At 42.9% G+C, this 22,467-nt stretch overlaps 1 protein-coding gene across 2 annotated transcripts in view; it reads left to right on the top strand.

Moving 5' to 3' along the window:
• The window catches only part of LOC125022972 (disintegrin and metalloproteinase domain-containing protein 12-like), an 80,957-nt gene that overhangs the window by 35,923 nt on the left and 22,567 nt on the right, over positions 1-22,467 (top strand). The window contains exons 4-11 of one of the 2 annotated variants that reach the window (XM_047609991.1): positions 4,200-4,278; positions 8,051-8,127; positions 9,541-9,727; positions 15,493-15,558; positions 16,013-16,084; positions 16,446-16,615; positions 17,308-17,392; positions 19,137-19,285. In XM_047609991.1, coding sequence (XP_047465947.1) covers positions 4,200-4,278; positions 8,051-8,127; positions 9,541-9,727; positions 15,493-15,558; positions 16,013-16,084; positions 16,446-16,615; positions 17,308-17,392; positions 19,137-19,285 — 885 coding nt within the window. Of the gene's footprint in view, positions 1-4,199; positions 4,279-6,765; positions 6,842-8,050; positions 8,128-9,540; positions 9,728-15,492; positions 15,559-16,012; positions 16,085-16,445; positions 16,616-17,307; positions 17,393-19,136; positions 19,286-22,467 lie in introns of those variants that run through there. The other variant, XM_047609992.1, reaches the window with a different exon arrangement.

Genomic DNA, 22,467 nt, shown 5'->3' with positions numbered 1-22,467 from the left:
TGTGCAGCACTCGCACAAACTCGGCGAGACGCTTAATCTCGTGTCACATCTGCAGCTTTCGCTTGGTTGTCGTTGGTGTCGGGCTGCCTACGCCATCCGGCTGATTCTGTGGCTTTAAAAGCAGGAACGTTGTTGACTTACAGTGCCTCTTCTCCCAATGCCACCTCCCCGGCAGTCAGGCAGAGCCTGGCTTGAGGCCCGTCCTGTGGGTAATGCATTTTAAATGCGGGGGGCGCGACCGTCCACCCCCTCGCTCTCCTATGCCTCATTAACTTCCCACTGATTGATAAACAGTGAGCCGCTGCAGCCTTGTGAGGCTTGTGGAACGAGACACATGATGTAGTTGGCCGGTGGATCGTTGCACGGCATGGATGAGCTGCACCCCTAAGTGTTGTCAGCTGGGTGACATGTAGTGGAGGATGTGTTTCTGCACTTTGATGGCTCATTGTTGCGAATGGCATTCGTGTTTTCTTTTGTGTGTCCCCCCCCCCATTTCATTATGTTCAAGTACATCAGGATGGGTTTTTAAGTTGGTCTTAAAACAACTTTCACATGCTCACTCCGAAACAGATTTTGATCCCTTTTTTGTTCCTTCTCTCTCGGTGATGGAGGACAAATAATCCATAGTCCTTGTTCCTGCAGTCGATCTTTTTTTGCTTTCATTCCATCATCATCATCATTCCGGTGTTATGAACATCGGCGTATGTCTGCTGTTTTTCACTCATGACGAACACATGAACTGTTCAATAGCTTCGTCCAATCAACTAAACCAGTGGTTCCCAACCTTTTTTCCTTGCAGCCCCCGTACTTGTATGGGGTGGATCAAGCTAATTCATTTGAGGAATTATTTGCAAAATGTACATCCTAACTTTTAATATTAGTTATTATTGTTTTTGTTTTTTTACTGTTTAAGTCCCTTGTCTGCAGTTTGGACACATTCTCCTAGCTTAGCTTCATAATTTGACTCTCCATCTTTATGACAGTGACTTCGATGAAAAGACGCCATGTTAGATGATGCCTTCCTGAAAACTCGAAAATTCTATATTTCAACTCGGAAATTTCAGAAGTTTGATATATTGTCACCATTTGCTGAACATTAAAATATGTGCAGCAGCTATTGTTTTATATTTTTGAAGTAGTCATTTCTGAGTTTGACAACTCAGAGTTTATTTTATACCTAGATATCTTGAATGCAACATCCATGGCAGCGGGATCTCAACCAAGCTTTTCAAGACCCACTCCCACCCTACTTCTGATTGAATAGTGAAGTTAGTTTGGAGAGGGGCAGCTGCCTTCTCTCATTCCATTGGTAGGTGAACTGAATTGACCACTGAAACCTGACAATATCCCATCAACATTTATTTTTCTGAATTTTAATCCTTTTTTTTTAATCACGATCAAATGCCACACGTTGGGGATCCGGCATGGTGAATACTAACCCTAACCCTAGCCTTAGCCCTAGCCCTTCATATTGTACATATAGGGAGACACACGCAATACTGGTTAAACGCTGGAGACAGGTGAAACAGGTGAAAACTGATGGTGAGATCAGATCAGTCAAGTTTTGGCACGCCCCCTGTGATCTCTGGCAACCCCTTGAGGGGGTGCGGACTCCAGGTTGGGGAACACTGAACTAAACTGTACCCAGATATGATTTATTGTTTTATAACACATGTGTGGAAAAAGATGTGATATCAACCTGTCCTAGGTTTGAGCTGAAATGTTAATGTACAAGTCATGGGACACAGACTTGGTGAGCTGCAGTTTTTTGGTCAAATGCCCGTTAACGCGAATCAATCTACTGTATATCTAAATGGAACGGTGAGCAGGACCTCTTTTAAACACTGTCCTTGCTGGTGTACTCAAGCAGCCTCCGTCTTTGGGAGAGTCAGCTGGAATGAGGAGAGGTGCTGCCTCGAAAGCAAAAAGCTCGGGTAAAGAGATTTGCGACCTTGCTTAATATATTTCCCGTAATCCGCTAAGATTTGATCAGACTCCCTGCAGGGACCGGAATTTTACAGGTTTTATCCCTGTGTCTTTCTCCCCGTGTCCTTGAGGGAGATGCTAAACCCTTCATACTCATTCAACGACAGCCACAAGAAAGTAACATATGGATGACACATGGGTGCCCACGCTCTTAAAGGCAAGCAGTGAGGCAGGCAGACACACACTCACCACACTGGATTGTCTATTGTGGGCAGATGTTGAATCTCTGTGTCCAGTCGAGAGACCAGACCTAATTAAGACTGAAGAAACACATCATTTTATTTGGCTCTCTCCACTTTTTGGCCTCGCTTTGATCCAATGATTATTACCAGCTCCTTGGCTCTGTAGAGGACTGGAGGGAGGGGAAGCATTGTGTCTCATGCTGACAGCTCCCAAACAAAATAACCCCCCTCTCCGGGTTGTTACAGCTGAAACTCCCAGCTGGGTTGTCAGCGGTGAGGTCAGTAAGAGAATCCAGCTGCCTGCTGAGGTTTGTTCCTCTGCTGTGGATTAGCACCAGTCAACCATCTGCTGATCGTCCTATTGTGTATAATGTACACGTGCTTGCTGTTTGTACAGTACACGTACACATGAAGGAAAGTTACTGTCATTCTCGCTCGGACTAACCATGCACATGCTGTAATAATCAACCCGTAGCTTTTCCGGATCATTTGTTCATTTCTTTCTCCTGTTGATTTACCGTCCCTCCAGCTGAGCGTCCTTCACTCCTCCGGAGAAAAGAAAAGTGCAGTTCTGTTGCTGAGAAGGGCAGCTAAGTATATAGACTGTCATGGTATATAGTGGTTGTTGTCTTTGTATTGACAGGACAGGAAAACGCAGGAAAACACAATTCTTCAGAGGTTATTTGGTGTACCATAATTGTCCACTAAAAGCTGGAAAAGGAAGCAGAAAGCCTGAAAGGGTTGCATGTTGCTGTTTCATGGAGCGTGTAGACAATAGTTGTGGTGGATTCCAAAAATGGTCACTAGACCACAAATCCCCTGAAAATCAAATAGTTTGGCTTGTTTCAAATGTTTCTAGTTCAAACTAAATACAGCAAAAATCCCATGTCCACCCACTCTCACCTGGCAAAACCATGACAATGCCCAACAAATAGGCCGACATTGCCATTTCTAGAACTACATGAAAAAAAAATAAAACCCATTGACTGTATATACTATGGACGTGGATCGTAGAGTCTGAACCTCGAAAATGAAGTGGGCGGAGCCTGTGGTCGCCATGTTGGATGAGCTTTACTCTGCCCACACTCGGAAAACCCAAATATGGACATAGGGGTCGTGTCGGACATTGAGACCCGCCCACCCAACTCTCCGCTACCTGTTAGCTCAGGCTACGTCCTGTCACTCAAAGGGGGAACGCCCTTAATTATGCAGAATTTTAAACCTTCATAAAAATAAACAAATGAGTTAGAAAAAAAGTCACCGCCCGTACAGTTGTCATGAATAGTGAATAGTGAAATAAACCATTGACACCAAATTCAATTTTTGTACCAGACTGTAAACATGTTTAATAATGCTGTAAAGTTTGGCTTATTAACATGGGGGTCAACTATAGGGATTTTGTCCTTTTTGCAGCCAGCCTCAAGTGGCCACTTGATGAACTGCAAGTTTTTGCACTTCTTGGCTGCATCGCTCAGACTTGGAGGATGCTGCTTGAAAAACACACACATTTCATTCTCAGCTCAGATGCCTATACTGCCATTAGGGACTCATCTCTAGTGGTGCAATATAATGCATCTCTATATATAGAGAGAAGCGTCTATTTTTCACAAGACTAAAAATAATCCCATTGAGATGAAGAAATACCCTGACATCATTATACTTTGATACTAACCAAGCCTACTCATTGCTGCTGTTTTAAGACACGTAGGCTAATTTCCATTCAGTTTTATCACATGGGACGAGTTACATATTTATATTGAACGGTTCTGCATGTTGCATTTAAGCGGTTTCTTATAAATAATCACTGCAGCCCTGTTTTAATCAGTTTTCCTTGTGCTTAAAGCTGTTTTGTTCAATTTATGTTAGTGGAAGAGAAGGAGAGTTTTAAATTGCGTCAGACCGTTTATCTTCTTCTGCAGGTCTAGCTTTTGCTGGAATGGCTCAGGACATTGTGATTGATTTTTCCTTTTTTGGACGAAGTTTCCTTCGGGTCACCTCTGACCATTTGCCGTCTTTGTTTATCCTTTCTAGGGGGCTGTTTGCAAGTAACTATACCGAAACACATTACCTGGACGATGGCACCGCCGTGACAGGCCTCCACAACTTCACAGTAAGTTTCTGGTTTTTATTTAAGCCAACACAATAAATGGATGATCTAGACTTTTGTTTGTTTGTTTGTTTTTTACGTTTTATTCCGCATTACCTACCCAGCATCTGCAGTTATTGGCCTTTTGTGACACACTTCCTCGAGACAGGCCATTCTAATATTTCGGTCACTAAAGACAAAGTGATGTTGCAGTTAAACCCACTTTTAAACCACACAAGGAAGGTTGCATAGGTGAGGAAACCTATTTTGAGCCCACAGATTCATATTTGATGAACTAAAAGGCAGACAGAGGTCAGTGAATAGGCTCAGTTTTAGGAAGCAAGTCCTCTATAATGTATGAGTTTAAAACCGTCTTCAAAAATGGTCTATTGCGCAGGTCTGCAGGACAATATTGAGTAAGAGAACATCTAAGTGCACATCTGCCGTCACATTGTGAAATATTCAGCACATATTATTGCATTTATGGGCCTCATAAACTGAGCGATTTGCCTAAAATACATTGTGGCGTCTGTCAAATTTTTCATCAGCTTCAAATCAAGATTGATGAACGGGGTTAACGTAGAAAAATGTTTTTTGGGGCAAATTCAGCCACACTTAATTCTTCATTCATTTATTGTTCTTTCTTGCTTTTGTTTTGCTGCTGTGATAAATATTGCTCATATTCATTAATTGGGTTTCGCTTTGGAAACTACTCTTTGAGAAAACATCTTCCACTAATCCATACAGATCCCACGAATGGAACATGTCTATTTTGAGGTTCGGGGGAATAGAGGGCTTTTATAAATTGAAGTTTACCGTAATGAATGAGTTTGACGTGGCTGAACCATGTGGAGCGTTTGCCTTGTTTCAGGGATTTGATCATCCGCTGTTTGGAAAGCAATTAAACGTCCAATTTCTGTTCTGATAACAAGAAAGCACAACAATAGACAGTCTGCGAGGCCGGTGCACAGAACGCCTAGCCGATTTACAGCGCAAGAGAGGAGATTAATGTAATTCGATATTGTCCAAACCCACGCAATAAAATGAACAATATTTTCCACTTGAGATTGCTGTTGAACCAGAGCTGGACCATCACCGGTGAGGCTTGGCCAGCTCATAATAATGGCCTCTTTTTCAGAGCATGAAGACAATGAAGGAGTTGCAGCAGTGTGGATTCTGAGATGCAGAAGGCTATGTAGTGTTTATTACCATTTTGCATCTAATCATTTACAAGTTTCAAATAGCACCTACAGGGTATTAATGGACTACAACACACGGAGATCTTTAGAACCTCAATTCTTCCTCTCATTCCTCTCTCTTGACCACAGCCAGCTCTTCATGGGAGGATCTTTTTACTGGAAACAACCAGATCTTTTGAGACTGATCCTTTAATTTATTTGTCCTGCCGGCAGGGAGGAGACTGATATAGTGATCTGGGCAAGGGATCTTGCGGGTTCAGTTCTGTGTCAAAAGGCAAGGTACTGCTGGGAGCGACATCAGCATGAGTCAACCCTCCCTCCGTTTCCCTCTATCTCTTTAACACTCTCGGCTGTTTTCACTAAATCCACGATTGCACGTACACTGCGATAAATAAGTACCATGTGCTGTAACAAAAGCTATCTATTGGGAATATGAATCACTTCCACCGATATTATTATGGAATAATAAATGCACACTCATAATAAACAATGGTGGCTTCCACACCCACAATAATCCGAGTATTAGTTATTAATCTTCTACACAGATATGAATGCATAAGCGCTTTCCTCTCTCATTTCTTTCCGTAGAAACCTTAGAAACAAATCGTCTATTCATATCCCTTATATCGATGCATCACCGCCGTCATGATCTCATCAAAGAAACATGAGGTGGTAGCATTAACTCAGTGTACTAAATCCAGCACCGCTCCTCCACACCAAACTAAAATTTCATATTTCATCTAACGTGCTGTCCCGTCTTTGTACCTTTTTTTTTCTTTCCCTCCCCTCCCCCTGTAATGGATTGTTCTCGTTCAGTACACGGCCAGAAAGTGTCCAAAGCTTTCAAGACTTCCTCGAATCTCGCATCGTATATCTCTTCTCGGCTCGCTCATTATCAAACAGAAAAGATTTATATTTTTTGGGCACTTAGAATGAAGCGGAACAACTTGCATTTGCATTAATTCAAAGTGGTGTTTGTAGCTATTAATTCATCGGTGAGGCACAAACATGGAAGGTGCTAAGTGTTTTTCTTTCTCATTTTCCAATCACTCAGTCCATTTTCCATCTGAAAATATTCACAAACGCAGTTCATTATAACTTGATTTAAACGTCCTACCTAAGTAGCGGTTATTTGATTTTAAAATTAAAAAAATAAAATTGAAATTCAGTTTTCTGAAATAAAATTGAAGTCAGAAAAAAAAGCGCCCGTTTTTTTTTTTTTTTTTTTTTAATATTGTGCTACCGGAAGTTGTTGTTTTCAAAGTAAGAGCACGTAAGCGGCCGCCCGGCGCTGTGTAACAGAAGTTGATGGACGTTGTTTTTCGAAACAATAAAAGAGCCTCAGTGAAGAGGACATGACTGTAGAAAAACTGAGCCGCATGATTCAGGTAAACGCTAAAAATAACTACCATCCCTATATCCCTATAATCAGGGAATAGTTAGCTATAGTTAGCTACTGGCTAACACTAACGTTACTCTACTAGCTAACATTACGCTGAGGTTTCTGCTAGCCTCGTTTTGCCATCAGAGTTTCAAGGTTTCAAGGTTCCAAAGACATTTAGGAATAGGAAAACCACAGATAGATGTTATATATTTGGGCGCTCTTGCAAAACAAAGCATTGCCCTCATAAGTGACTTACTTTGAAAATGGCAACTTCCGGTTGCAAAAAATATGAAAACAATATACAAAACAGCCGTTTTTTTGTTTGTTTGTTTTTGTTTCTGTCTTTTAACGATTTTATTTTTATTCTTAGAAAGATAAAATGAAAATAGAAATAAAAAAATTGCTTATCCCTGATAAAGAATAATGCCTCCAATTGCTATTTTATTTTTTTAATTCTAAAATAAAAATGAAATAACCATTTTTTGTTTTTTTGATATCCTTTTCTGAATGGAAAATGACCAAAACTTACACCGACCATCAGACGAGCTCATTTGTTAATGAGCTTGCGTCAGAAGTGAGGAAACCTTAATGTTACAAAATCACTGTAAAAATGTGCTGTGGTGCAAGATTAAGCAAGAAGCCTATTTAGACATTGAACAAAATCAACAAATTCTAGACTGGAGGGTAGTCACCCTTAAGGAGGCCAGGCATTTAAATTTACTGCCTACACGCTATATTTAGAGGTACTAAATGTAGAGTGGAAAACTCACATTTCCTTGTTTTCCAGGACAGGGTGGCAAAAAAGGCTGCCGGTTGGACCTCACCTGAGTGAGGCTGACTGTAGCAGAAGGCCTGTTTTCACTCTAAACCAGACACTTCCTCCCCGCCCTCTCGCTGCCAGGCCTCGTTCAATAAACACCGGCCCGACTCACTTTTTTCCCTCCCTGCTGCAGCTTGACAGGTGGTCCATGACAGAGGGTACCTGGGAAAGCAAAGCCAGCGCTGGGAAATGTGAACTCATATTTCAGCCGCCATTAGTCCGCGGTGATGGGTGGGAATGACTTCTGCTCAGCTGGACAAAGTCTGCTTCCACCATAGTTAATTTGGCCATATTTCACAGATATGACCTGGAACTGGTGCTGGTATTTTGCCTTCACACTCGTCCAATTCTTCCTGTTCTGAATTTTAAATCTTTTGATTTGTGCTCCCACAGGCAAATTGCTACTACCACGGCGAGGTGGAGGGTCATGTCAACTCAGATGTCAGCCTCAGTACGTGTGCTGGGATCAAGTAAGTATGTCAGATGCTGTTTTCCAGTGTATTCAGGGCCATGCTATTGTTGTAAAGCCTGGCTGTCCCTGCAGTGGTGACTTGGTGGAATTAATGAAGTAATACCAGATGTGTCTTTCGTCAGCTAAAATCCAATTTTTTGATTACTGAAGAGAACTTTGGTACAACTAAATTCTTTGAATGCATAGACCTATTAACTAAATAAACAAGGTTATCAGCCTGGTTCTGTCTTTTGTGCCTCCCTACTGGAAATAACTGTGGCTGAAGGTAAAAAAAATAGTTGTCAAAGGTCACTGTGACACATTTTTGGACATGTGTAAAGAGTCTGTATACTAATTTTGACAACATTTCACACAAATGTGTGATTTCATATCTAAAAAAAAGTCACCTTTCATGTGAGATCACAAGTTTCTGGACAGTGATGGGCGTAAACTGCAGATTGACTTGGCTGTAGTTGCTCTAGGATTTTACCAAGCGGACACTTGAGACTGGATTGTTTTCATTTTGACACGTCTCAAATGAGTCAAATGTCACAGCTGTCTCGTCTATAGCTAAATTTACGCCTTCACTCTCTGAGTACTTGCGATAGACACACTGAGATGGGTTAGTTTTGAGTTTTGATGATTTAGATTACGGCTAAACAGTTTGCTTAAACCTTCTCCGGTTGGGACAACACGAGTCCGTGAATTGTGCTGCATATGTTCAGGAAGCCAAGATGACACCATGAAAATTTGATGAACTGTTCGGCTTCAGACAAGAGAAATGTCAGTATTGGAAGCAGTTGGTTTGTAAATGTCAAAGAGGAGTAATGATTGGAGTGATATCATTGGACACCATCAGGAATGTTTTCCTCAACCAGCCAAAAGTCTACATCCACCCTCTGCAGAGTGATTTGCCCGTTTGTCTTAGTATTTATTTATTTCCAAAGATTAATTTATTGCACCAGGACACATCAGCAGAGCTTTTTTTTTTTTTTTGACAGCGAATTAAACATTGCTTGACCTACTCTCTGAGACAAACAGCGTCCTGGTTTGGGTTGGCAGCACTCGGGCTTGTGGGGGTGATTTAGTGGGAGTTCTTGTGAATATTGTGCAATGTTTAAGAGAATCTCACAGTTTTATCCACTCTTAACTCCATGAGAACGTCGGTTTTAATCACTGAGGTTTCTGTCAGAACGCGTGAGAAAAGTTAAGGAATAAGCAAAGGCTGCATCACTGGGAAAATCCGGTTTGGTTGCCATGGGTGATGGGCATGCTCAAAACAAATGATGGACCTTCCTTTTCATTCAGCCAAAGCTAAATCCACATGTTCGGCTCTCGCTGCGTACCTAATTATTTTCATTTTTTTGTTGTTTTGTTTTAAGACTCATAAACTACACTTCATTCCCTTGAGAACCTCTTCCTCTTTCCGCAGAGGTTTTATATCTTTTGGAGGGAGATCATATGTACTGGAACCGTGTGCTGATCACTCTAATGGGACTCACTGGATCTACTCCGCTGAACACCTCAATTTTACTCCTGGCAGCTGTGGCCATGGTTTCAACATATCCTATCCCAGTGTACCCGAAGACAGCAGTCCGTTCAGGGCCTTCAGCACCAGGGTAAGATGTCTACATTTTACCTACAGCATCATGTAAAGAGTCTTTATTTACAATGAAACTAAAAAGAAATGTTTTGTGGGAGATTTCATCTTTCATGTCTTTTATGCTTTCACTGCAAAATCAAGATTAGAAAGAAGAGAAATGGGGGTTACATATGAAGTTGTGATTACAGTTCCTCAATTCTGGTGCTATTTCCAATCTTTTAGGGTATAAATCAGGGGTCTTCAACGTTTTTCAGGCCAAGGAGCCCCAAACTGATGGCTAGACTTATGTGTCCTACTATAGTATATATTAATCTCAGCCTAGTACTATTTATAAATATACATTATTATCATTTTTCCATTTAGTAACTTATTCAAATAATACAGGTTCAAATATTCATTTTTTTTATTCAAACATGTGCAACAGTAGGGTGCTTGAGAAGGAAATATAAAAATATATATATATAAAAAATGTCGAATCAACCAAAGATTTTGGTGCTGCTGACCCCTTAGGGGTCACGGACCTCCTATGGTGTAAATGGTGAAAAGGGATGTTTCAAATCAGTCCAGTATTGATTGATAACAATTCAACCGGGTCTGCAAAATTTTTGCTGTCATCCAGGAACAACTGGTCACTGCAAACATGACATGGTCTACCGGCCACGGTGCCCGGGCAGGACTGTTTTCACCCATTTGTACAGCAGCTACATGTACAAAGCCATAAAACCGAGCCTATAGCGTCCTGTATCAACTGCTTCTGATCTGAGCCATTCCGATCCACACACACAAACCAATCTTTTAGATTTCAGTAAGATTAGCTCTCTGTGCCCCGGCTCTGCAACCTTACTACTCTCTTTTCCGAATGGGTCTGTTTAACTAACAAGTAACATCCCACAAGGTTTCATGGCAAGACTTCTCAATGAGCGAGGCTTCTGCTGCGCGTTAGACACGCTTATCTTTGTCTCGCCGTTTGATTACATTGCAGCTGTTTGGCAGTAGCTGGATATAGCGTTCTCCCTCAATGCTGGATCCATCGCAAACACTTTTATTATTTATGACCGTAAAGGCATAAAAATAGGAACGGGGGTTTAAAAATGATGCCACAATATGGAAACCACTGACAGGAGAAGTAAATAACGCGACCAATTCTGCGTTCTGCTGGGAAACTCTTTGGACCTGGGACTCCTTGGTCAGTCACCAGATACCACAGGACTCCCTCAAAAGCCCCGCATTCGTTCCTTGGTGAGTCACAACTGGTTTGGAGGCACGAGGGAGACCCACATAATATTAGGAAGGTGGTCATAATGTCATGGTTAACCAGTGTACTTGGACTGATGTCACTTGTCATCTCTCCCACCCCTTGTTTCGTGCCATCTTTCTTTTTCAATTTATTGCTGAAAGCAAAATGACTTAAAAGATGGGACAGCATAAAAGAGCATGTGTGTCACTATTTCACCTAATGGAATAAGCTAGCTCTTAGAGCGCCCAGTTTCCTTTTACCGGGACTTACACGTGTTTGTTATCTAACACTTGAACACGACAGACGCCCTTTCTCATGCCTTCCCTAATTCACACACACACACGCATTATCCTCTTGACTTGACTTAAATAACCTTTTTACTTATTTTTACTAAATACTTCAAATCCTCCATCACTGCGCTAGCTAATTCTGCTAACGAAATGTCAACACAAACTTTCTAATCCCCCATTATTTCCTTGATGGCTTGATGATGAGTCCAAGGGAAGCCAATGGACGAATGGCTTCCCTTGACACAGTGCTGGTCAATCACAGGTGACGCCAACTGTGCCCGGCTTCCCTTCAGACAACCATGCAATACCATATTTGGCCAAGTATCGTTTAGAGGGGCTCTGTTCTGCACGTCGTAAAATTCTCAGTAATTAGAGAAGAGGAATAAGGAAGAGACAAAGTTACACAACAGAGAACTGCCGAAACCGTTAAGAAGAGTGTTTTTATTTAATGTCAGCTAAAGTCTGAAAAAAAACAAAAAAAGAGAGAGAGAGAGGAAGCATGGCTTCCCTTGGCCTCCAGGAGAAAACGCAAAAGGTTATATCCTTGAGATGTCACGAAGGTCCTCCAGACAAAAGCATAACTTCGCAGTGTTCAGTCACACTTTGAGATTTGTCAATAGAGCAAACCACTGAAAGTGACGGTAATTCAAATATCATATGCTTTAACGTAGCACCAGCTGGTCAACCAGCCCGTATTCAGAATCCAACGGCACAGAATATAAAACCCCAGCCCTCTTTTCCGTGATCATCTGTAATGTAGATATTGGTAAGTGGCCCGCTGTATATTTTTTTCTCCCTGAATTATTCACTCGTTCCATCCATCTGATCTAACGGCGTCCATTAGTGCTCTGGAGTGTACGGAGAGCGGGGGTTGATGAACGCCTGTGGAAAGTACATTGCCTGTTAAGTGGCAGCTCTTGCTCTAAACATGAGATCAGATCGCAGGCATGTACATCAGGGCCTGTCCATCCAGAATGAAACGGATTGGCTCTAAGTATCCCCACCCCACCCCACTCCACTCCACGCACACTCCCTTGCCTAGGCCACTGAGCGCACAGATGAATCGTATGGGCCACGCGTGGCACCAGGCGCCTCAAGCCTTGACGAGGATTTGACTTTAAAGATGATCCTTATCTTTCTCATGACGATAGGCAGGAGTGTACAAACATGGCTGATTTACCCGACCACCACAAACAAATACACTGTAGATGGTGTAAAAGTTGAAACAGATGTGCGAGGACTGAAAGCTAAACTAACGTCGTATAATCGTGATGGACTATAAATGCGAGGGGATTTTTTTTACGTTTAGTTTAAAACAGACTTTTTAATTTTGGAATCATTTCTTTAAAAGCATGTTGAGATCAATTTAGGACACGGGCCAGACATATCCTGGCCCCCCCCCAAAAAAAATAAAAAATAAAAATGTTACTTCCCATTATTGGATTTTATTTATGCAGCCCTTCACAGGGTATTTTCTTCCCTGATGTTTTATTGTACCATTTGATTTCTGTAGATGATTACAGTGCTGGCTTCAGCCGCAGCGGTTGTCTCAAGTGTTCAGAGGTTCAGCGCAAACGAGCAACTCCTTCAAAGCACAACGCAGAGGTTCCTATATGACAGGAATGGAGAGATCAAAAGACGGCAGGAAAGGGCCATAGTCATGATTCACACCCGTGCATACAGTACACTCTAAAAAAAGAAAATCAATGCAACAATTCCCATTAGCCTTTTTCAGTTCCGACAACTTCTCATGAAATTACTTTCAACCAACCGACTATATTGAGTTACAGGAATTGTCTATTCTTCTACAATCAACAGTAGTTTTAATTATGAATCAGTAAAGATGGACAACTTAGCCTAGTCCACCGTGAGTCATAACACAACTGAGAATGTTCCCAAATATGCCAGTATTCAGTTGTTCATAAATTAAATTGTACTCACTTTGAAGTGTGCTTTTGTTAAGTCACCAGAACCTGCTAAGTGACATAGAAATATCAATTTAGACTGCACATAATATTAAGTTTAATCTATTTCAATAAATTTTGGGTTTTTTTGTATTGCGACAATGCATTTAATTAAGTAACAGGTCCTCTGAATTGTTTTTTTAGAGTCATAATACCCTGTGTCATACCCTCCAAACGTGGCGAAAGATGTGAGAAAAGAAGAAGTAAAATATATTTCCATAAACGGAGGAGTGAGACATCTCGACAGTGGCAAAGAAAAGCTATACATGTATATAAATATATATATATATATATAAAGTCTGATTTGCTGTGCTTGGTGGGAGGCAGGGAAGCTCTCCTTAGCATGTTACACGTTGGCAGCCAGTTCTGTGCTGCTGCTTTGATAGGCTTCGGCGTGCCCGGCTTGAGGGTCTGAAGATAAAGAGGCATGTTGGCAGAGTGACCTTGCATGAAGAGATGGGGTGGAGCAGGGTGCAGAGATACGACTGGATCTGAACATCATCCGTCAGCATGAGCGGAAGGAAAAAAAATGTAAAAACCGTCCAAGAGGTCGAACCTTAACACAACGTGCACACGTGACATTCAGCCGGGTTGAAGGCAGCGATGCAAAGTCCAGACCTTTAATCTCTGTCTTCCAACATTCCCATTAGATTCATTTTTTTCTTTTAATTGATACCTGAGCCAGTTTCATTTTCTTAATTAAGCAGAAACTCTTGAACAACAATGATTAATGATTTGATCGTGTTGAGTCATTTGGTTAAATATTTACAATGTTTAATGGAGGTTTGTTTTATAAATCTACTGGGGCTGGATTCAGAAACCAACAAATGATGTGTTGCAAATTCACTCCCGTAGCTGTAACTCACTGGATCCCATCCACCAACAGGAATGCTCTTCGCTCGGCTAATTAAACACACGGTCATGTGTGTGTGTGTGTGCGCGCCTCCTCTCCAGGGGCCTCCTGGTAATCACTGTAGGGTGCATTTAGAGCACTCTTGCCCATCCTTGGCTTATCTATGGAGGAGGCAGATAAGAGCAGGGAGAGGATCCAGGCTGCCAGGCCACGGATAAAGAGGCTCAGGTTGAAAGAGGGCCACGGCGTGAAAGCAGAACCCTTAGCCAGCAGGACGGTATAGGATCTGTGAGCGAGTGGGTGGAAAGAGCGAGTCTTGGTGCAGGCATGTTCGCGTGTGCAGGTGAAACTACAAATGAGTAGGATGAGGGCAACATACTGCATATATTTGCATGCTTTATTTATTTATACATATACTTAATTCACGTCAATCGGTTTGCTTTGAACTATCCAGGGTTAGGTCAAAATTTTTGTTCGTCTCTTATTTTAGATTAGATTCAACTTTATTGACATTACGCATGAGCAAGCACAAGGCAACGAAACAGCACTTAGCGTCCAACCAGAAGTGCAGAAGAAGCAAGCGCAGATTGTGAACATCTGTGCAAGATATTATGGATGAATTCAATTAAAACAGACCATGTTCCAGTGTACACAATGACAGTAGAAATCAGGACATGTACCGATATTGCAGCGGGATATTTGGGTAATAGAAACTATGTTGATTACAGTATTTTGGTTAATGACTAAAAACTATGACATTCTCATCAGTTTCAGCTGTGCACTGTGTCCAGCACTAATTAGGAAACATTGGCATGCGCCACGCTACAGTAAACTGGAAAACAAAAATAATGTCAGCATGCATTTTATCTAAAAAAAAATAAAATAAACATGCTATGCCTAGTACAGTCGCCAGCATTGGCGCAGCCTTTTTAATTGCATCATTTGTATAATTGCTTATTATTACTGGCCATTATCTTCCAATTCTATCTAGCACGCAGTTTAACCTCCTTTTTTGTGTCGTTTAAAAAAAATGAAAATGTTATATTTTTAATAATTCATACGAAGTGATCCGATGTGCCCGTAGCGCAGGCGGCATTGTCCCAAAACAATGATTTATTACCTAATAAGCAGTTTCCCGTGGAGCGTTATCAGAGCGTGACCTCAGCGGCTCTCGTCGGTGTCCGGCGTGAAGAGCGGCTGATTGCTTTTCTGCTGATTCTCATTTTTGGGGCCCTTTTGTTGCGAGCGCAGCTCAGGTGAAAAGCCGCACCGATTCAGGCCGCACTTTCCAGAAAGCAGCGGTTAAGTGCTCCCTCCCTAATGACGGCTCTGTTCTCTCTCTGCTCTCACCTTCCTTCCTCTTCATTTATCACCTCATCCTTCCCACTCGCTGTTCCTTCTCTTTCTCGCATCCTCTTACCTTTCGCTCACTTCCAGCACAAACGCCACGCCCAGACCACAACCAAGTACGTGGAGCTCATCATCGTGGCCGACAACAGAGAGGTAACACGATCTCGGCTGCTTCACCTTCCTCCTCAGGAATCACTTGTCACCCCCCGCCCGAGACGTAGCTAAGATGGTTTCACCATCGCCTCGTTTTCACCCCCGAAGGGTCCACATCATTTGACCATTTGACTCACAAATGAGACTTTTCCCTTCTGTACGATCTGAATAATCTCAGATCTTAGACTGAAGATCTTAAGGAGGGATAATGAACTCTTCTTCGCCGGGGTGATACATATAGGTCAACATCACATGCTTTGAGTCCACAGAGAATAATGAATAAACGCTTGTTATAGTTAGACGAGAAGGTCAAGGTTAAGCCTACTCTCCTCTGAGCTGCTCTCTGCGGCAGCGGCAAGACCTAGAGCAATGTTAACATGTCACTCCAACCGTCTTTGATGATAATAAACATTCAAGATCACCTCTCTTCCTCTCCTTGCTTTCCTCTGTGTAGTTTCAGAAGCAAGGGAAGGACATGGAGAAGGTCAAGCAGCGTCTGGCTGAGATCGCAAATTACGTGGACAAGGTAACAATTGAATCAAAAGAGGCAACGCGGTGTCGGAATCTGATTTATTAGAGGTCACGTCAAGCTCGGCGAGAATTAACCGACTCGCGAGCACGGCCTGATTGGATTAGGAACGGATGATCAATTCCATAACTCGGCTGAGCAATGCTGTAACGACGCCAGCGGAGCAGCGGGTGGGAGTCTAATAAAACGCAAGCGAAAGATGATTTATTCAGACGGGAAAGTGCTACCCCGATAAATGTTTAAGACTTGGTTCAGAGCCCTGTTGTTTTTTTACAGTAAGTAGCCGTTTTTGTGGGTTAGTGGGTAGAAAACCTCACCTCTCCATCCGTGACTCCATCTCCTCCCCTTCGACTCTCAGTTCTACAGGGCTCTGAATATCCGCGTGGCCCTGGTGGGCTTGGAGGTGTGGAGCGATGTGGACAAATGTCCCGTCACTCAGGACCCCTTCACCACGTTGCACGAGTTCCTGGACTGGAGGAAGGTCAAGCTGTTGCCTCAGAGGCCGCATGACAACGCCCAGCTGATCAGGTACTGTAGATCGGATGTAGTGCAACTGTTCCTAAACTTTAAATACGACGTCTTGTAGAAGGGCTGGTATTAACTGGGTGGATATACACCAATCAAGCATAAGATTATGACCACTGACAGGACAATAGAATATCGTTGCCCATCTTGTGTTCAATGTTCTTCCAATGATGGATGTACACACAAAAAACCTGCCCTAACCTGGTCTCCAAATTCATTAGATCCCAACCTGATCAAGATCTTCGGGATGACCTACAGAGGCCCCTCCCCTCAACCCATAAGACCCCCCCTAAGGAGGCCCATGTCCACTCTCTGAGACACAAGGAAGACCTCCACAATATTAGGAAGGTGGTCATAATGTTAGACCTGATCGGTGTATCCTAGCTGATGCACGCTTGATTTTTCTCTGACCGGAGTCAGTTTAAATTTCGGGCGTGTAAAACATTCGTAGAACCTCCTGAATGAGCCCCAGCCCTCTGCACGGCAGAGAGGTTCCTCATGAGACGCTAATAAAGCATCATTTTAAACACCAGGCCATCCGGTCTGAAACGAGAAAGTGTGTGAAATCTTAAAATGACGCCATCTTTGAAATGCTTACCAGCTGCTACCGCTACCATTTGCATCAGCCGGCAGACGGCCCTTCAAACACGAGGTGATTCCTTACGACATGGTAACGTGCATGTTTCTGTTTCCAGCGGGGTGTATTTCCAAGGCACCACCATCGGCATGGCCCCCATCATGAGCATGTGCACGGCGGAGCAGTCGGGAGGAATTGTCATGGTACGTCTGCTTCCAGTCAAACCCTGGAGACGAATAAATGTTTGTTGTGTGTTGTGTTCTAGGAGAGGAGCCAGACTTCTTTTAACCTTTCTTACCTCTCCCTGTGCTTCGCTCTTTGGACTCCATCCTGTCAGGCAAAACTCTGAGATGCGTAGTCTCCTGCGGAGGCGGTGGACGACGGGTTCTAGAGCCGATGATAACTTGTCTTTTCTCCAGAAAGGCAGAGTGAAGGGCGCACATCCTAACCTCCGCTTTGTTCTGACGAATCAAAGTGCGTATTGATTGCACGGGTGGAAAACTTCGCATCCTAATGAGGTGCTACAAACGAGCGAATTCAAGAACGCCCCGAATGTGAAAGCCATGCACAGTGTGCACAGTCATGCAAGTCAATTTATAGCTCGCTGGCTCCGAACTGACTCTGTCTACGGCCCGCGCTCGCTGGTAACATTCGCAGCTTGTCCCCAGATGGTTCTTCGCTCTCATCCTCCCAGATGGTAAAGGAGAAACTGTGTAATTATGGTAGACCTATACACACGAATGTACTTCAGGTTACAGACGAGGGGTATTAATCTCCAACCGCAGACTCTGCTGCTGGGCAAATCATGGACTTTGAACTAAAGCTAAACTCTCCCTTTAGGTCTCATTGTTACTTTTCTAGGAAGTACATCTGCGCTCTCTGCTATTTACCTGAATGTTACACAAATGTTGACTGGCGCGGGGAAACGTAACACTAACAGTGGCATCGAGTGCTCCGGAAAGCTCCAGAAAGTTTTTTTTTTTTTTTTTTTTTTTGCATGAATTCAGGCTGTTGGATTGCAGGAGCTGACAGCTGACCATTATTTTCCCAAGCCCCCAGCAGAGCAGTTCATCAGTCTGAGCTTGACTTGCGCGGGGCTGCTGAATAATGCACGGTGACGGAGGACTCCAGAGGCGAGGTGCTCCGGTGCACAGCTCTGCATCCGCGAGGAGCTGATAGCTGCTGCCTCTACATTATTTATCCGGCCTCTTCATTTGTTCGTGTTTTACACACCTTGCAAGAAAATCCTCAGCCAACAGCAGCCTTCTCTCGGCAAGCCGCTGTGGCTTCATCTTTACTCCGATGCTCTCTTGTCGTTAAAATTCTGTTATCTCTGCCGAATTTTCGAGCACTTCTCCTCCTCCTCCTCCTGCTCCTCTTCCTTAGAGTTCTCCTCCGTCTACTGACGCAGTCGCTAGTTTTGTTCTGAGGACGTCTTCATTTGTGAGGATGAGGCAGCACATCTGGCTCTGTCAGAGTTTGCCGAGCGAGCTGAAGGTGACAGCCCCGCAGTCTGCCTTTGTTTTTCATTTCAGAGCCACATCGCGCAGAGGAAACGCTCTGATAAGCACAGATCCAACAGAGCTGTGTTTTTTTTAATCTCGCCAATGTGCAATTACACTCACTTGTTTTGAGTAATGTTTCTCCAGTGGGTCCTCTGGGGAACAGCAATTTGGCTTGGCATTATTTATTTTTTTTATTGTTATTATTTTTGCTATTTTCCTTTGTGTGTTTAATCTGGATTGTCTGTTCATAATTAGCTATTGTGTTGCCACCGCAGCAGAACTGTGAGCAAATTTTATTATGGGACGTTGCTCCTAGCGTCATGTCTTGCATAGAAGTACACAGAGACAAATCTGAAACTGTAAAGTAATCAGGTCGTCAAGTGAATTTGGGGAGGTGTAAATGGTACGTTCAGCTTCTAAGATCGATATTCCGCTGTTGTAGGATCACTCAGACAATCCTCTGGGCGCCGCGGTTACTCTGGCCCACGAACTTGGACACAACTTCGGGATGAACCACGACACGCCGGAGAGGGGGTGCGGCTGCAGAGTGACGGCGGATCGCGGCGGCTGCATCATGACTCCCTCCACGGGGTGAGTCACAGTCGAGTTTTAGCCTGAAAAATTATTATAATAATAATAATAATAGAGAGAGTTCATGTTTGGGATGTCAGCTAGGAGATGGTTCCACAGACAGGGCTGTCCTTAGCTTTCAATGAATCCACAGGCTAATTAAAAATTTATAGGGCAAAGAAACATGTTTGGTAACTTCCACACACATTTTAAATTGCCCCACAATGAGGTTTAGAAGCATGTGGTTTCACCCAGCCAAGAGGATCAGGACAAATGGGGTCTGCTATAGGACCACCTCTGCATGAACCTGTACCTATTTTTAAAAAATTTTTTTGATAGTCATCTTTATTTCGCATCCTTTCTAAAATGAAACTAAGCCAAAAAAACGACAGTTGAACATGCATCAATGTTATATGAACTGCCTCAAGTAACAAAAAAACATCCTTGGAGAAAAAAAAAAAAGATGTGTATTTTAGTTTGGCCCAAGTCCCATCTACTAACATGGAAGGGTTGTCGGAGCTTATAACCTATACTGCAGCCAGTCACCAGGGGGCGCTCTACTGGCTTTTGATGAACAGTTCCATCTTCGTACATTCTATGGTCAAAATACATGTTTACATTAAGTGGCAACTGTCAGGTTGGAGCGAAGAAGCCAGTGTGAAAGTGCAAAAAATTGCAATTCATCAAGTGGAATGATGAATTCCAAAAGGGAGCAAATCCCCATAGACTCCCATGTTAAAAAGCCCAACTTTACAGCATTGTTAAACATGTTTACAGCCTGTTGCAAAAAACGACATTGGTCTCAGTAGTTCACTATTCATGACAACTGTACGGGGGATGGATTTTTTTCTAACTGGTGTTTTTTTTTTTTTTTTTTGTACTGAGGTTTGAAATGCTGCATAATAAAGGGTGGTCCTGCTTTGAGTGACAGGCGATAGCCTGAGCTAACAGGTAACGGAGTGTTGGGTGGGCGGGTCTCAACGCCCAACGTCTTTATGTGGAATATTTGAGTGTGGGCGGAGTAAAGTTCATCCAACATGGCGACTGCGGGCTGCGCCCACTTCAGGTTTCATTCAATGGGTGACATCACGATGGGTTTGTCCACAGTACAGTCAATGGTTTACATTTGTTTACTACTTAAGAGTAAGATAGATGCTTCATTAATCCCAAACTGGGAAATTTCACAGTTGCAGCAGCAGTGCACAGACACTCAACACCATACATACTATATAACAGGAAATACACAATATACTATATGCATGTTACTTACAGAATTATAAAAAAGTAAGAGAATTAAAATAAGTGAATACAAGAAGGAAAAAAGAAATAATGTACAGAGTGTTATCTGTCACATACAGATGAGGAGTCATACCCTACAGTAACACTCTAGGGTTGACATTTACATTGTCCATGTATTTCAATGAGGTTTAAGCCCTGCACACGTCTCTCAAAGATCCAAGTCGACATTTTTTTTTTTTGTTTGTTTGTTCAGAAGTAAGCAAATGATGCCATTTTAACTGCCGGGCCTAATGTCTGTAGCTGAATCACCAGCTGTGCTAATGCCCTGAAGCAGTATGACTCATTCAGAATGGGAAGTCGCCGGTTCAGTGGTAACGCCTGGCCAAGACAGCGCAGTTGCAGTGCGTCATTATTCACAAATAGACTTAAGAAAACACAGCAAAAAAGTGTCTATTACACACCTGGGACAAAAACATGCTCCTGTAGCAGAGCCTGAGTGTTTGACTTGGATGTTGCGCTGAATGTAGTCGGCATAATTGTGCTGCATTTAACAACGTATCAAGTCTGAGCAGCAGTTACTAAATAGTGGCTCACCCTGGATCGTAATGTCTAACATCTCGAGCAGAGGAGTGGCGGGGATGTTCTGGGTGGAAACACTGGGGCATCCGTTCCAGCCAAGGCCTTAGCGGTGTGTGTGGGAGCCTCACACCGGTGTTTATGCTGGAAGCATCCCTCTGTATTTAGCTTGGACAAGACCCACAAAAAACACAGTAAAGACCACTTATGATTATAGACATAGAAAACAACACAGCAGTAAGATGTAGATTTATTTTTAACCCCGGCTGAGGGTATCCCTGGCCAAAGGCTTTGCCAAAAATCACAGCTAAACGAAATGAAATGGTTTTGTGTTCCCATCGTTCTCCGCGTGCCGATCTGTGCCTGCACGACTCTACCCTTTTCACAGATAGAGCGTTGCCATTCTTTCATATCCATGCAACTTTAATGTTGAAAAATCTCTCTGCAGCTCCAAATAAATAGTTAAACACCTCCGACTGTCTGTTACTCACACACGTAACTCATGGAGGGTAAAAAGAAAACTCGCCATAGCTTCTGTAAACTCTCTGAGTCGGAGTTCACGTGTAGCAGTGATGAACCTCTAAATGCGAAAAGAGACTGTTGTTACCAAACTTTAACTGAAGAGAAGCAACACGGGAAGATTTTTTTTTTCATCCTAGCATAGAAAAGAAAAAAAAAAGGATCTAGTCTTTGGTTTCGAGAAATAATCCCCTCTACGCCTCCTTATTGCTCCATATTGCCACTGTGCTTTTTAATCCAGGATTAAGGAAGCAATACATTTCAATATGCATATTTAGGAACTCTGTATTCTCTCATTCTGTGTCTTCGGTTAATTCCAGTTCAAAAGCGTACACTTCTCTCTGAAGCTGTGCTATGTCTCCCTTGAGGGTCCGGCTCGAGCTCTTCGGATTTCCGTGGCATATGGCCACACACGCAGGCTGCTGCAGTCACCTGAATGTTTTTCATTGGTAAAACATTGAGTACATTGTTTTTCCAGTCAGACAATTAGGTCTTTTCAAAGCCCAATGTGATCATACTGGATGTCTCTGCACAAGGCCAGCCATGCATGAGCTGCTAAAAGCCCCAGTGATTATTAGCCTCTGCTTCGAATAACTGAAAGCCAACATAGCCAGTCGAGACCACAGATCTTATAAATATGGACGACGTGGAGCTCCCCCTGGTGGCTGGCTGCAGTATACATCGTATCATAAGCTCTGCCTCCTCCATGTTGGTGGATGGTATGATCTATCATTTTATGTAGTTAATCTCAGTGTTGATCAATGTTCAAGAGTCAACTTTTTGGATACGTTTCCTTTTACTTAGTTATTTGACGCTATATAAACAGCATGTGACATATGCCCATTGCTCTGTTAAGCCATCCCATGGGA

Source organism: Mugil cephalus, chromosome 16, assembly GCF_022458985.1.
Source record: "Mugil cephalus isolate CIBA_MC_2020 chromosome 16, CIBA_Mcephalus_1.1, whole genome shotgun sequence".
NCBI lineage: Eukaryota > Metazoa > Chordata > Actinopteri > Mugiliformes > Mugilidae > Mugil > Mugil cephalus.
The sequence above is the reverse complement of the archived record's forward strand: the minus strand, read 5'-3'. Positions and strand labels throughout refer to the sequence as shown.